Below are 16,534 nucleotides of genomic sequence, written 5' to 3'. Positions count from 1 at the left end.
CAGCCAGTTGGGAGGGAAAATTGATCTTAAAAGCAAACCACATCTATACTGTCAATTAAGCATCTTCAAAGAAATCCAAATTCATCCAAAATTTCAAGGTTCATCCAAACATTCAAAGGTTAATTTAATTGTCATTTTACAACACAGGGTTGTACAATGACATTTAAGTTGAAGTCCCTTTATGCTACACAAGAAAACAAAATATATGGTGGAGTGTTGAGGCCGCAGCTGATACTTCTGTATCTTTTACCAGATGGCAGCAGAGTGAACAGACTGTGGCTGGGGTGGGTGGTGTCTTTTTAGTTTTCTGGAATTTAGCCTTCTGAAATTTCCTTAAGAAGTATTTTTATTTTTTTTTTTACTAGGCTGGTAGGCTGGTGATGTATGAAGACCATGACAGCTTACTAAAACCTTAAATGATTCACCTGCTCCACCTCAGCTCCACTAATGTAGACAGGGGTGTGTGTGTCTTTGCCTCATTCTTTCTAAAGTCAACAATCAGCTCCTTGGTTTTGCTGACATTGATCAGCAGATTGTTCTCTGTGCACCACTCTGCACGATTGTTAATTTCCTACTGGTATGAACTCTCATGGTTGTTTTTAATGCGGCTGATGATGTTGGTGTCATCTGCATACTTCACCATAGAGTTCCCTTCAAGTCTGGTGTGACCAGGAGAAGGGTTGAGTACACAGCCCTGGGGGGCTCTGGTGTTGAGCATTAATTCAGAGGAGGTGTGACTGACAATCCGAACTGTCTGGGGTCTATTTGTGAGGAAGGCCAATATCCAGTTGCATGTGTGGATACAGGGATTATATAAACCCAGAAGTCAGATCACTGTTATTATTTTTGTCAAAAGCCTTGTCTGGTCAAGGACTCCTGCTCCAGCAACATTTTCTGCAGCTGATCGGTCAATAATAAACTGTTGTTGCCTCCATTAAATATTTGTTCCAAATCTTAATTACTCAGCATGGGACAGTTTAGTTCCTGTCAGAAGGGTTGCCCTCCTTCATAAAAGGCAACTTATTATCATCTCTCTCACACACACACACACACAGTTGAGACTAATCAATTTAAATAGCCAAAGGACCTTGATTTATAAAGGATGAGGAATCGTTTAAACGGTCAGCGTAAAATCTGGCCAAATGTGTCTCAGTGTATCTGTGGCCTGCCAAGTCTGTGGAGTACTTTTCACCGGCCAAGACCAAAGGCACAGTAACAGCGGACAACATGGGCCGGCCTTGATTTAAATATACTTCACTGTGTGTGTGTGTGTGGTTACTGGCACAGAGACAGCACAATCTACGTGTTTAATTGCAAGCTAACAGAATTAATTGTGTTTTTAATTGTGTACAATTTTGCCCCGTTGTCTCAAATTGTTGATCACTGCAGTGGTCCAGTGTCATTTATGTGCACCAGAGACGACAAAGGTGAGCTGTCAACACACAGGGATGACTCAGATGTTTCCTGCTGTTTAATTTTTGCACTTCTATCAAAGCATTCCAGCATTTCCCACGGGTTGAGAATTTATTGGAGCAACCCTGAGGGGTGTGAGGCGCTGCAAACAGTATTGATAGTCAGCTGCAAAACAAAGTTCAATTCACAGGCTAAATAATCAGTGCATATGAATGCAACATTCAACAACAAGCGACAATCAATCTACACTTTCAATTGCACTTCTAAACCCCTGAAAAGAAGAATACTAAAATCTTGATAATAAGGGGTAATTTGATTCGTTTGAGGAGCTGACTGACAGACTGAAATTGCCCTTTTGACAGCTGGCTTGACTTAACATAAAAACAACAGCAATAAAATTGGATATTTAGCAACAACTTTTAATTATTAAGTAAGCGAGCACACCTGAAATGCAACATTTTTTTGCAGGCCAAAAAGACACAGGAATGTTTCTGTTGATGCCACCTGCTTAACTCCACTAAAATATACAGTATATAATATATGTGCTTGCAAGGTCTCAACATCAAACAGTTTGAGCAGTGTGCTGTAGATCCAGCGTATATGTCTTCAGCTGGTTAACACCTCCTCAGTCTGCTAAGGGTGCAGCAGACACCTTCTGTACCGACTGAGAGTGTGTGGACCAGTGGCTGAATCATCCAGATTATGTCAGAATCAAGTGAGCAGAGAACATTTACCACAAATCACTTTTAGTTTGAATGCAGGTAGCTTGAAAAACGGTCAGCTCGTGATAAAAAAAGGCAGAAGAGGAGTGGGAGAAAGCTATCCCAGCTGAAGTGTCCTTAAACAAGTCTGCACTGTAGCACCATCAGGTCAGCTGTTGTCCTTGTGCAGACAGACACAAGAAAAGAGAAAATTCTCCCGCAGCAATCATTAGACCGTCACCCAGAACAAAGAAGAGGTCTTACTGGTGTGTAGCTGTGCACATTGCTGCCGCTGCTGACGGCCGTGTTCAGGTTGTTAAGGTTGACGGACGCCAAGCTCTGCTCAGAAAGACTGTTGCTCAGGCTGCCGCCCAGACTCCCAGGACTCTCACTGCCTTCTGCCTCAGGGTTGTACAGCGCTACCTACACACACATACACACACACACACACACACACATACACACACACAGAGGATCCATATTAATGTGACAATAAAGGCAATTATACAGGGCCAAAAATTTGAGGCAATGAACCATATAAACTCCTTCAAAGGCAGTGATTCACCATTTTATTGTTCCTCGTTGCCCATTTTGCTACTCTCCCTCATTTTATCCATTTGCCAATTCATATCCAGGCTAAAGTGAACACTGCCCACCTCAAGAAGTTACCCACGCACCATTAACTTATGAGACAGCTCATGAGGAAAAATGAAAATTAAAGTGCTGGTCCAGCTGCTGCATAAAAGCACAGAACCTAAACTAATGATGATTTCTTTTTTCCCTTAAACATGGTGATTTTGATTAAATGTCTTGACCCGTAGACCACTGAACAACTTCAGACGTGACTTTATTGTCTGAAAGTTTGGCAGCGATGAAGACACTCAGAGGAAGTGCAGTGTATATTGTCTTTTGGTGACAGATCACAGAGCTGTTAAAAAGAAAAATGCCTCAGGATTATGTTGAATCGTGTTTCTCTTGTTTTGTTTGACTGTCAGTACTTGTGAAGCACAGCGCCGGTATTACCTCCAGGCTACATTTAATTGTATAGACAAATGTGAAATCGTAGCCTTTGGGTGAGACAACAGTAAAGGCTCTCTGGGGCAGTGCTCTATCCGGTAGAACATCTCGTAGCGGAGAAAGAAAGAAGTCACTGTTGATGGTGGATTTGGTGATATCAGAGTTAAATTCTCCTTAATGTGTTGTAACAAAGAAATGATTATGTGGTCTATAAAAAAATGTGAGGTTAACATCTATGCATTAGTAAAGAAATGACCTTCAAACAGGTGTTTTTTAGACTTAGCAGAGCTTCCATTACAAGGAATTTACGAACCCAAGTAAAATCTACACATGATGATGACTATAACAATCTTTCTCAAAGAAAATATTTTCTGTTATCCCAATTTTCTAGTATCGTATTATAGGAATGTCTTTCAAAGGCGCAGGCATTCTCCAATGGAAACAGAATAAAACTAATGTGTTATTAAGGAGGCTTTGACGCACTGCTGTTCATGCAGGACGCCACCTGTCTGAGTGTGGGTGGACATCATTGACGTTGGCATTAGCATTATCATCACCAAGGTCCTTCCTCGCCCTGCTCTGAATCGTTTGTTTTTCAAAATGTATAGTGATGACTACGATGAGTCAAGTTTCAGTCTTTGCTGAGGTAAAAGAGAATCAGTGCAAATTGATATAAATCAGGTTAATGAACTGCTTTTGTCACCTGTTGCCTGTGTGACAATTCAAACTGAAACTGTTAGCAATAATTGCTTGATGTTGATGTTCTTGTTCATGACGCGATCTGTGGAATTTTATTACTAATTTGTCTGTGTATCTAATAAAACTGGAGAAACCTCATCAGAGTGGCTCAATCACATCATCAGCAACATTGTGCAAATGCCATAATAGTCCAAAATGTGATGAAATCGACTACTGTAACCACTGTTCTAGGTCACAGTCATGACATAGTAGGTGGGTAATTTAGCCCATTGCATTAGAGTGGTTAGTTGGGCAAAAATAGCAGCTATTTAGATCAGGAACCAGCAATTACTCATAATTTTACCAGACAAATGACCAATAATTCATTGTGAAAAATTACAATGAATGTGGCTATATAAAACAAATGGCTATATAATTCTGATGAGAAGTTTTTTTAAGCGACAGCTGAATTCCCAAAGTGTTAATAATCTGATAAAAGTGTTTCATATCGACACATTCTGGGAAGTATGAGTCAAGACCTGTGAGAAGCACAGAATGGAAACCTGGAATAAGCTGTCAAGTCCAGACCTTCACATCACGTCCAGACCAAACACTTAACAGTTATGTGAGCTGCTGCTGTGGGACAAATTTTCTCTTTGGTCAGGGTCAGACAAAAGGGTCACGTACCACACATCATCTTTCTCTGTGTGTGTGTGTGTGTGTGTGTGTGTGTGTGTGTGTGTGTGTGTTTGCCAGATCAGAGAGGTGTCAGAGGTCCCAGTCGTGGCTTGATCTCTGACCCTCGTACAAACGGTCACACCCACAGCTTTTTAGTCAGCGCGCGCGTCTGAGTGTGTGTGTCGATGTGTCATTGCACACATTGTGTGTGAAAGTAAGGAGCTGTAAAACAGCCCAGGCCACTGATGGTGAAAGAGAAAAACAGAGTCTCCTTCTGCTGCAGTTTTCCGTCAAGTACGTCTAATATCCAGTTAGTTTTAATTATAGCCTCGACAAAGTTCAACACATTCCTCTCAGCTGCGAGTACAAATGACTACATCTTCTTGACTAATTCATTAGTCAAAAATCATCATTACACATCGTTAAGAAATGAATATTCATTAGTAGCATCTTTCTGAGCTTTTTCAACTGCTTAAAAGTTCTAATATTAGTGGTTCTTGAAGCATAATATAACAACAGCATCTCGTGCTTCAGGGGAATCAGTTCATTTAAGTCAACTGTTCCTGTCATGAGAACTAGACCTTTGAGTTCTGGTGAATTGAGGCACTGGGACAAACCAAACTTTCACAAGTGAGTAGCCAGTATTGTACCTTGTTGGTCACAGCATTAATGGCCAGAGTCGGGGATGCTCCTCCTGACATTATGCAGTCCATTCTCAGAGACTCTGACTCCAGGCTGTAAGGAGTTGACGCCTGAAAGTAGAGGACAGACGAGTGAGAATCCAGATCCAGTATTCCATTGTCAGCTTAACAAATAAACAACAAAGACAGCCATATAATCTATGTAGATCAACAGCAATAGGCCCTTTTCAGAACAGACATTTGACATCTCATAGTAGAAAAAAGCACTAAAAGCAATGAATGACGTCTATATTCCTTTTAGCTTCAGGGGCATTGTGAATGCTGGCCCAATGTCACACTGTCATGTCTTACATGTTGTTTGAATAGAACAGATCAGTTGTTAATGTTATTCGTAACACCTGTGCTTTCCTTTGAGGTGTCTGCTGTTATATGCAGCATATTAATATGAGTATTTGGAAAACATATTGGAATGTTAGTTGCTGTTGGGGCCTTCCTGACCTGGAGAGGATTTGGTCAGGGTAAGAGGTTGATGACATTGTAAACAGGTTGGACCTGCTGATGGCTTGCTCAGCTTGATTGCTGTCACGGGATGGGACAGAGGTAAAGGGGCGCTTCACTTCTTGCCTCTCTTCTTATCAGTCCCTTCCTTTTGTTTTGAACCATATGTGGTCAAGGTAACAGGTATAAAATGTTAAAGTTTAGCAGAGTCATGGGGGTCCTGGGTCAGAGGTAAAGAGGCCTCTCTTCTTATCTGTCCCTCTTTAATGTGGATCATGTGTGGTAATTAAGTCTTTGACCAAAACAAGCTCGGTATATAAGGAGCTGTCTGCATGTCTTCAGGAGAGTTTTCATTATTCGGCTGGAGACTCTCCAAGTAACGTGTTACTTGTTTCTGATACTGAACTTATTGTAATAAATTTGTTATACAACTAAGACAGTGTTGGCGGAGCTTTTCTTCAAACATCTTCATCAGCATCGCCACAGAAGATACGACACCTTCTATTACGAGTCACAATGTCTGCTGTGGCCTATAATGCTTACAGTTAAACTAACATTGTGTTATTGCTAAGGCGTCTGAGTCAAGTAAAATCCAATCTGCAAGAGTGAGCAAACAGCTTGTGCATGGCAGAGAACATGCATACCAACTGTATGGAGGTGTGTGGATGTTGCACTTGTTAAAGGTAGAATTGGTAAGGAAATGGGCAGAATTTAAAGGTAGCTCCAAAACTATAACCACTTACTGATGCTTAGTATACTCTTTGGTGAAACTATATTCGGCTGTAGCAACAAGCTACTGTTAGCAAGTAGCTCATTTAGCCTTGCAGCTGAGTGGCACTATTAGCTGACAGAGTCTGCCCACACTACAACCTCTGATGACCTCAGCCGCCTCCCAGTGAACATTGAACTAGGACTGAACAAAGCGACAGATGTCAGTCTGATGATAAGGAGCGAGGCAGAGTCGGACATCAGCAACGGGTGAGAACGGCATGTAGAGCATTTTCACATCTTACTCAGTGAATTCAGGTTTTATTTTGACCAAACCAGAGGTGATTATAGAAAGACAAACCAAGACTGTTTTGGTGAGTTTTATTTTGTTTATTTCGAGTTTGACTGACTTAACGATGCATTTAAACCTGTCTTAGTTTGGTAAAAGAGATAAACTTGAATTCAGATGATGTATGGTTGTAAATAATTGAAAATATTTCCTTTCCTGACATTTATTGAATTTATTTTGTGTACTTATTAGCCTCAGTAGCAAAATCACTGCTTTTACATCTCCCAGCTGAAACTATGGGGGTTATCAGACTATGGCCTCTTGGTACAAAGTGGTATTAGGAGACAAGACGGTCCGGGGCTAGTTGGCTAGCATGACAACTTCAGTATACATGTCTGCAACAGAGTACATAGACGTCTCTGATACATCATCAACACTGTTATTTCTTCACACTCTATACGTTAAAACAATATTAGCCCTATCTTACAAATTGCTCCTTTAAGTCAGTGAACGCAATGTGGCTTCATGCTATCGGCTATATTTATCTGCTATAATCTCATTATAGAGAATAATACATAATTATAAATGGACCAGCCGATACATAGTATGCATCCCTACTGTATATACTCTTTTTTATTTCAGCTTTTAATGGCCCCACAAAAACACAAGACATTTAATTATTTGTGGTTCTTTTCTGACAAAGAGAAGATTGTGTTTATTCCATTGTGATTTTCTTCCCAGCTGCGGCCAAATTCAAGCTGTTTGTACTGATACTGCTGCATCTCAGGCAATGAGCTCAGTAGATTGATCTAAATCAGTGGATTGTTACGCCCCAGGGAGATTGATGAAATTTACAGAAAACATGATAAAAATAATGAAGTAGCAGAGACAACTTTTCCTGTTTCCTTAGGAGCTCAACGAGTTGAACAATAAATGAGGGGAAAAAACCTGTGTAGCACAATGAATACACGGCTGCTTGCCTGGTATAAACCTAATGCAGCTGTACCGAGTTAATCATCTGTAATCAATGAATCCACAGGCCTTACAATAAAAACTAATGATGTCAATCACAGAAAGGTCAGGCTGCCTCACTGGCTGTGACATTTAATGTATTGTAAAGTTTAGCATTGTGTATTTTTTTAAATAGCCGTACAAATACCTTTAGAAAAGTAACAGTGAAGTCCTGCCTATTAATTACCGCAGAAGTATTTCAAATGTGCTCTCCACTGATTGGAAATATGCAGAGGAAAGTGAGAGCAAAAACGAGGCAGGAAATGAAATGTGACGAAGGTTATGAGAAATTTCTGCATGCTGCAAGTTCATGATTCTGTACTGAGCCTCCTGAATCATCACCGTGCCCCGGGCTCCAACTATGTGAACTAGTTGAGGCGCACTCCATTTAAATTGCCGGACACTAACCAGCCTGAAAAGTGGACACATCACTTGCACTTGATAAGATAAATCAAGCCGTCCTCATGCATTATTCAAGTGCCTAAAATGTATTCGGCAGCGGCTCATTTTCTGCCGTCCTCACAAAGAGCTAAAGTAGGGTTAACTGAGTGCTAAGATATGGGGAACTATTCAAAGATCGATGAGGGGCTAAATTGGCGCCTGCAAAGTGGCAAATAAATAAATAAATAAATAAAATGAGGACAATATTTTTTTCCCTTGCCTGACTCCTTTCAGGGTTCAAGACAGCTTGCCTGCCTTTCCAAACTGCTTACAGTAAGAGGATTGGTCGGTAACAATGCAATCTTTAATTTATGATAAACTCCCAGTGAAACGGGTTGTCGGTTCCCTGGTGGAGGCACTTAAAAAGAAGACAAGGGAGAGGTGAAGAGAAGTGAGGAAGGCTTGTGGAGGGAAAATGAAGAATAGGTAGAGAGATAATTGAGTGACGGACAGACAGACAGGCAGACAGAGAGGCATACAGGAAATGAAAGAGAGTGATTATGCTAAGGGCACCGGAGACGCAGGTACTAAACAAAGTGTACACTGCCTGTCTACATATTCATACAATGCATTTATGCGGCTGACGTTTAGCCTTCGAATCTTTTCATTTGCACAGCCGCTGTCACCAGGAGACTTTAAAGACTTTGACTGTGTAGCCTTGGTGCAACATAAAACCCCAATGAAAACAGTACGACATATTTAGCCTACCTTTTCTTTTCTTTTTTCTTTCCCTGACGATAACCCTGCTATAAATCTTAGCACTTAAAACCTCCCTGTTCCTCCTCAGCCCATGTGACAGCCCACAGTGTGTCTGCCAGCGGTGCAAGTGAGGCGTAAGAAAAGGGGTCGAAGGGCCCATCCATGTAAGACGAGATGACAAGGCTCTGAATTAATTAATGTTTGTAATAAAAAAAATTGGTGAAGAAAATATGTCTAACGGCAGCCCCGGGGCCTTCTGTGGTAATTAACTGGAACACAAGCCTAGAATACTCTCCCTCCTTCCTCCTCTCCCTCCGCACTTTTTTTCCCTGCGTACCCTTGCAGCTTGACTTTTCCCTCTCCGCTATCTCCACCTTGATGTCTTTTTCCCTCTCTTTTTTCGGCATCCTTTCTTTCCCCCACCCACCCTTTTCTCTCTTTTACCTCAATTCTTCCTCCAATGAGAACTGTGATTGTGCACTTTGCTGCTCCGCGCCTGCCTGAGCTCCCTGGAGAGGAGGAGGAGGAGGCTAAAGCGGCAGTACAGGCAAAGAGAAGGAGAGACAGGAAAGAGTGGCGGGCAGACAGACGCACAGAAAGATAACGATCAGGACGCAGGATGAGAAGAGGAAGGAGATGTCCAGTTGTGCTTCACTGTGATGAAAGACTGCTGGTTTTCTTCAACACAGCAACAAACATATTTAGGCGCACCTTCAGGGAAACCTCAGTGGGTCATCTGCTGGTCACAAATATCCACAACGACGACATTTACATGCACAAAATATTCCTGTTGTTGCCTTTATTCCAAAAAAGAAACATTCCTACTCAGCTGTTTAAATGGCTAATGAAGTTTAAGTGCAGCTGTGCATATGCCAACTAATGAGCACTGCCTCAATGCAACACCTTCTTGAAAAGGCCGGCATTGTAATATTTGAATGTGTCCAAAAACCTGTTGATCTCCAAGTTTTTAATAATGTTTAACAGTAGGTGTTTTAGCATAGGGTTTTCATATGTGCATGCATCTCTACTCCAGTCTTGCAAACTGTTGGCCAGGCAATGTGCAGAGCTGACCGAAAAGTGTTGCAAACTACGGTAAAAACCCAAATTGTAACACATATTCTGAATGCGCAGTATGCATTTCCAAAGAATGCTCCTAAAATCCTGAATAATATCGGCATATCCTACATATCTTAATTGAAAAAAAGGTACATTCAGAATAAGGCCTGATTCTGAATACCATAATAGGTTACATGACCATATCGGATTCTGATATTCAGAAGAATAGTGGGAAATTACACCACTTTCACACCAAAATTAGTGTGTATACAGCATGTGGGTTTTTTTAACCTGCTAAAAATAGGTAATTGACTTTTTTCACATTGCCAGGAGGCGAGTTTGCCTTTGTTATTTTTTATTCCTTGTGTGTCACGTTCGCCATCACGAATGTGCCCAGCAAAACAGGGAACAGTATAAAGCAACAGATTATATAACTCCTCAGACTACATCCAGAAGACGTTTAACTCGTTTTCAACTTTTTGTTTTGTTGATTTTTGAGTCTCATTCCCAAAGTGTTAATATTTGACAGGTTGAGAATGACACTCAAAAATCAACTACAAAAAGGACCTTTAGATAATTATTAGGGATGTCCCGATCCCACAATCGGGATTGGGATCGGGGCCGATATGGGCATTTTTTCACTGATCGGGATCGGCAATTTTGAACGTGGACCCAAGCCCGATTATTTTTACGTCAGCTGTCGTCAACGGAGCACAATTTGTGGCAGAATGCAGTCGTGCTCGTAACGTTAGTCTGGAGAACCTGTGGATAAAACATCTGCAGTGTGGAAATATTTCAAATTAGAAAGCGAAAGCGAAAGCGAAAGCGAAAGCAGTCCAACGGCAACACATAACATCTGCAATACGACCGTTTCGCGAGCTGGTAACAAAAGAGCTGCATTTAATACTACAAATTTGATACAGCACATAAACAAAAACATGAGTTCACTCAAGCAATACAGGCAAAGGCACCGAAGCAACAAACACTCGTGGATACTTTCAAAAGGAAAGAGAAATATCCTCGAGTCAACGACATGGCCACAAATATTACAGAGAAGGTCATTGAATTCATCGCTCTGGATAACCAGCCCATCTCCGTGGTAGAGGATCAGGGTTTAGTTACTGACTTTGTTTACTTGTTGTTTTTGTTAAAAAACAAAAAAACTAATGAAAACCAATGTTGCAATAGGATATGCAGAATAAGAAAGAGCCATATGAAAGTATTTACTTTGTTTCAACAAAATAAAAAAAGCTATTAAGAACAGCTTGGATGCAGGTGATTTTTTTCTTAATGCAGCTGTATTATCTAAGAAAATATTAGTCAGGGCTAAGTATCGGATCGGGACTCGGTATCGGCAGATACTAAATATTAAATGACTCGGATCGGGATCGGGGTTAAAAAAAACCTGATCGGGACATCCCTAATAATTATCTTATTAATTAATTAGATACATCCTTTTTTCCTAATGGAAGTTTCTGAGGAGTGAGACATCTTGCTTCTTTCTCATCTCTGTTGAGAGTTGACCATGGCAGATTCGGCAGCTGGCAGTTTTAGACAACACGGAAGCCACTAAAAACAATTTCATTTTTAATATCCTTAATTTCAGTCTCTCTTTGAAACTCAGCGCCGACTGAACGATGTTCAAATGCCGGGAGTAAAAGCCAATAATACACAAAAGCCAGATGTTAGCGGGTGTTAGTGAGCTTTTTGTCCAGTGTGAGTGGGGTGTATAAGTGGGCATGTAAACTTAGTCAGTATGCAGTATAACACAGGAACTGTTCCTGCATACAAGATTTAAGGCTCCCTTGTGAAATGAGCTTTACTGACGACGTTTCGACCGTGCGTGGTCCACAAGACGCCAGCAGATCTCACTAATTGGTTGCTCAACCTTGGCTGAAGGAGAGGTTGTCATGCTAAAGCCTAGCGTTAAACCCAGATGTCAATAAGGTATCACTACTTATCATAACATCAGTGAATTTCAGTTTTTTATATTCTATTTATATCATCACTGTGGTATTTTCTGCTGCTCATGTCAACTCTTGGTGTGCTGCTAACTGCTAGCTTTTTTTTTGTTCTAATCAAGATATATGTGTACTCTTTTCAAGCATGGAGCACAGCTATAGGTTTATTTAAGCTCAACTTAGCTGATGGTCAAAAGAGACTTTCATCTGTTGAATGTTTAAAAGTTATATAACGATTCTAATAGTTTGGTTTGGAGGTAGCACTGAAATTTCAGTCTTTAAACCAACACTAGTTATGAGTGTGCTAATAAACAACAGAGATGTAGGCAGAAGGAGGTGATACAAGACCTGCAATCCATCATGAAGCTGACTGTTTTTGTATTAAGAACCTCGGGTCGATGACTGAACACCAGCCACATTCTGCCGGGTTGATGCAGGGTTACATACAGTATATTATTAGCCTCGGCATCTGTCAATCAATTTCCACCAATTTTCATTCCTACTTGTGAGTTCTCACATCTATTCTGTAGCTTCTTCCTGCTGTTTCTGTTGCATCTTGGAATCTGCTAATCCAGGAGCCCGTGGTTAACATCCACGAACGTGTAAGTCAACCCTGCATGATCGACAACAACCTATGATCATGACATTGTATAGACTATACTGTAGGCTCTGGTTCTCTAATGGCACATGTGCTGGATTTTTCTATCAGACACAGACTTGTTTTCTTGCATTCTGCAGTAGGAGAGGTCTTTGCTATTTTTGTGACCTTAGAGAGTAATAATTACACAGATTGTAGTCAACCAACCATCTTTTTCTGGTATGACAGACCCTTCAAACAAGAATGACACGTAGCAAGAAAAAAAAAGCAAAAAGTAAGCTGCACGTTCTATTTTCTACATAATAAGATTTATTTGTACCGCAGTCAAGCAACTGTGGAAAGAATGTTTCATACAAAAACTGCACTTTATCAGTACATCCCGTCAACCATACTATCCCGTCACCAGATCCTCTTGGCTGTTCACTTTGTATCACCGATCCAGCCCATAATTCAACCCTTTTATGTGTCTCTTGTCAAGAAATTACCAACAATATATCATCAGGCAACATTTTGTGGCACTGCATCACAGAAATAACACACAACAGAAGAAATTGCTGATGTGTTTTAAACTGTCATTTGATATTTTTCAATGTTGAGTCCCGTCTAATGTAACACTTTCCACCACAAACTGTAGGTCCAAGCTGAAATATCTCAACAATAATAACAACAACAACAATATCCGTTTATACGAAGTCGGGTCACAGCGGCAGCAGGCTAAGCAGGGTATTCCAGGCATCCCTCTCCCCTTCAACGCTTTCCAGCTCCTCCTGGGGGATCCCGAGGCGTTCCCAGACCAGCTGAGATATATAATCTCTCCTAGCGACTTCTGGGTCTACCCCAGGGTCTCCTCCCAGTTGGACATGCCCGGAAAACATCCAAAGGGAGGCTCCCATCTAATCAGATGCCCGAACCACCTCAGCTGGCTCCTCTCAACGCGAAGAGAAGCGGCTCTATTTCGAGCTCCCACTGGATGTCCGAGCTCCTCACTCTATCTCTAAGGCTGAGCCCAGCCACCCTATAGATAAAACTCATTTCGGCTGGTTGTATCCAAAATCTCATTCTTTGGGTCACTACCCAGAGCTCATGAACATAGGTGAGGGTTGGAACGTAGATGGACATGAACAGGACCCCAAGATTAAACAAGAAGCTCACCCCCAAAATCTCAAAAACATAATTATTCCACTAATTACATTCCTATCAGCTTCAGCCCTTCTTTACGGCAAATGTCAGCATGTTAAACTAAGATGGTAAACATGGTAAACATTATACCTCGTTAGCTTCATTAGTTAGCATATCATCATTAGCATTTAGCTTAAAAAACTGCTCTGCTGAAGTACAGCCTCACAGAGCTGCGAGAATGGCTGGAGATTCTTATTTTTTATTTTACTTTTTTATTTATTTTGCTTTAAAGGCACCTTGTTTGCCTGCTGGTATACCCTGGCATCATTATAGCAAGGAAAAAGGAGAAAGATTGGAAGTCTGCTCACACACAAACAGTTCTGTAGCATCTCAGGGGTATGGAGCAGCTTCTTTTTTTTCAATCTCTTGTTTTTCTGCTCACGTGCCTTCTCACACTGCTACATCATGAACATTTCCTCAGACAATCCTCACAGTGTCAGCAATGGCAAAATGTCATGGCTTTTGCCATTTTGATGACAGTGAACTTGAATTAGTAAAGAAATTGCTTATGTAAGAACCAAGAACTAAAATAGAAAGCTGAGATTAAACTTTTGTAGCAGCAAAAAACTATTAAGATGCTGATAGGGAAGCAGGTTCGACATATTATGAGGTTTTTAAAACAATTGTTAAAAGGAGAAGCAGGCACTCACCCTTTCTCCAGAGCGCGGTCTCTTCTTTGGCCTGCTGGGTACCGTGTCTTCTTTAGGGTTGGTGTCTATGGCCCAGTAGGAACCCTGCAGAGTGACCCCAATAAAACAAAGAGATAAGCCTCGTGTTTGATGGAAGCTGCTCAGTTTGTGTATTTCTCCAGTGGTTTTGATTGCTCTGTAGGTTTATGTACACGTTCATATTCTTTTTTATCCTTCTTTAATAAAGAGTCAGTGGTGGAAGAAGTCCTCTATAATCACTGTAAACAAAAATAGCAACACCGGGGGGGGGGGGGGGGGGGGGTCCATTACAAGTAAAAGTACTGAATTCACCTGGTCCAGTCGAATTGAGTATTACTACTGCAATAATTCAAATTTATAGATTAGTAGATCATCTAAATAAGATAAATTAGCAGTTAAACTAATCTTTTGAATGTAAAATCGAGAACTGGAGGGTAACTTGTAATTACAATCATTTCCTAAAAAAACTGCCTTTAAATGCGGTGCTTGAGCAAATGTAATTAGCTGCATCTCATTTCTTTCTTTGACTTAATTAATCTTCAGAAGGTAAACTCATTTGGTAACACACAAAAGACATCTGTCACAACTAACGCATATTCCATGAATTAAAAAACTTTGAATTTAGTCTTTTACTTAATAAATAAACTAATAACCATACATTAACAAAAACAGGTTTAAAACCATTTATATTAACAACAAGAATCATGTAATTCAAAAGTCTCACAGCTTTAGGCACAAAATGCCCTCTAAATCTTTCAATTTCCCCTGTCTGACTGCTTAACACACTTTTGAGATCAGAGAACAGTCGGTGACCTTTAAAGTAAAGTAAGGTTTGAACTCCTCTCCTGGTTCAGTCCTCCAAAACCTTTTCGCATGACTCAATAGTCAACCATGTTGGGCAGGTTACATTAAAAGGTAATATATTAGTCAGTACATGTTACTCATTGAGAAAGTATTACTAATTACTCCACAGCAAAATGTATTAGTTACATTGCAGGTCCAGCCTCCACTCCCACGCATCACAATTTCTGTAGGCTAACCAGGGGCTCATCCAAAAAAGGGTTACAGACCTGGATATGACATATTTTGCCCAGTGGCCGGCAAAAAAACCTGTGACGTCATCACAATGGAAAGTCTATGGGCCGAACAGGAACTTTTATCCAGTGAGCTGCTGAACTACAAACCAAACTGAAAAGTTTGATTTTTTTTTTTTTTTTGCGCCAAGTCAGCAGTCCTCTTTGGACTGAATGGTCACCGTCTTTGGGTTTGCTATCTAGTCCTATAAAACATCTGTGGGCTCATCCCTATGTTCTCAGGGTCTCTGTACAAAAACACTGTTAGTTATTGGTGAGGACTATCTTCACAGTTCAAATTGCAAAAGAACAAGGGGAGATGGATGTTTAAAATGAGTTACTGGGCTTTGAGGTGGGCGATTTCAACATATTGACCCTTGGAAACATTCATTGATCAAATGATTTATGGAAAAACATTGCTGAGAACATAAAACCCTTTGAAAGGTCTCCTTAATGTATTATATGCATAATATATTGTACTGACACTATGAAAGGAATAAAGCATTACTGCTGTGAATAACTGCAGTCTAATTACTACATTTCAAACTGCAATCCTTTACACTTCTCTGAAAAAAACTGTAACATGTCAGCAAGTAATGCGTTATTGCCCAACACTGGTAGTCAAAGCACTTATGTATCCGACCTTGTTAATAAACTTGACTTATTGTTCAGTTCATAAAAATATAAAGCTTTAGATATTTGTACCAGGAAACAATTTAAGCTCTTAATAAGTTCTTGTATATAATGACTCAGCTGTGCTGCCATTTGATGACGTTATTCATTTGCACATAATTTCCTGGTTTTATAGAGGTGGATTTGAACACATATATTATCTTATGCGTTACAGCTTCTATCTATTATCCCCCGTTATTTCCTGGAGTTATATCCATCACATTCTTTACAACATTTGTTTCTATTGTATCTCCTCCTATTGTGGCTACTTTTTATCTAAGTCTCCATTATTATTCTTCCCAGTGAGGCTGCTTCAGTCCCTCTAATGGGGGGAAACAAGTGTCACTAAACAAAGAGTGCAGTAGATGGATCTCTTTCGCATCTGATAAAGTCGATGTATGTTTTATTATTCCAGTTCTGTATTTGATCAGTTTTCTCTAGGTTTGGTGCATACTCCTGCTTCCTCTCCCCTGAAAATCCACTGCAATCCTTTTGATACACAATGTTAAAACACAGCAGCCTCCAAAATAAACACATACGATGAGAGAGGAGG

The 16,534-nt window shown here is 40.5% G+C and overlaps 1 protein-coding gene across 1 annotated transcript in view; it reads right to left on the bottom strand.

The window, feature by feature from the left end:
* The window catches only part of LOC140999884 (forkhead box protein J3-like), a 70,554-nt gene that overhangs the window by 16,512 nt on the left and 37,508 nt on the right, over positions 1-16,534 (bottom strand). Inside the window, exons 5-7 of the mRNA XM_073470446.1 lie at positions 14,219-14,302; positions 5,138-5,239; positions 2,379-2,537 (exon numbers count right to left, since the gene is read on the bottom strand). Of these exons, the coding sequence (XP_073326547.1) occupies positions 2,379-2,537; positions 5,138-5,239; positions 14,219-14,302 (345 nt within the window). The remainder of the gene's footprint in view (positions 1-2,378; positions 2,538-5,137; positions 5,240-14,218; positions 14,303-16,534) is intronic.

This window comes from Pagrus major, chromosome 7, assembly GCF_040436345.1.
Source record: "Pagrus major chromosome 7, Pma_NU_1.0".
Classification (NCBI taxonomy): Eukaryota; Metazoa; Chordata; class Actinopteri; order Spariformes; family Sparidae; genus Pagrus; species Pagrus major.
The sequence above is the reverse complement of the archived record's forward strand: the minus strand, read 5'-3'. Positions and strand labels throughout refer to the sequence as shown.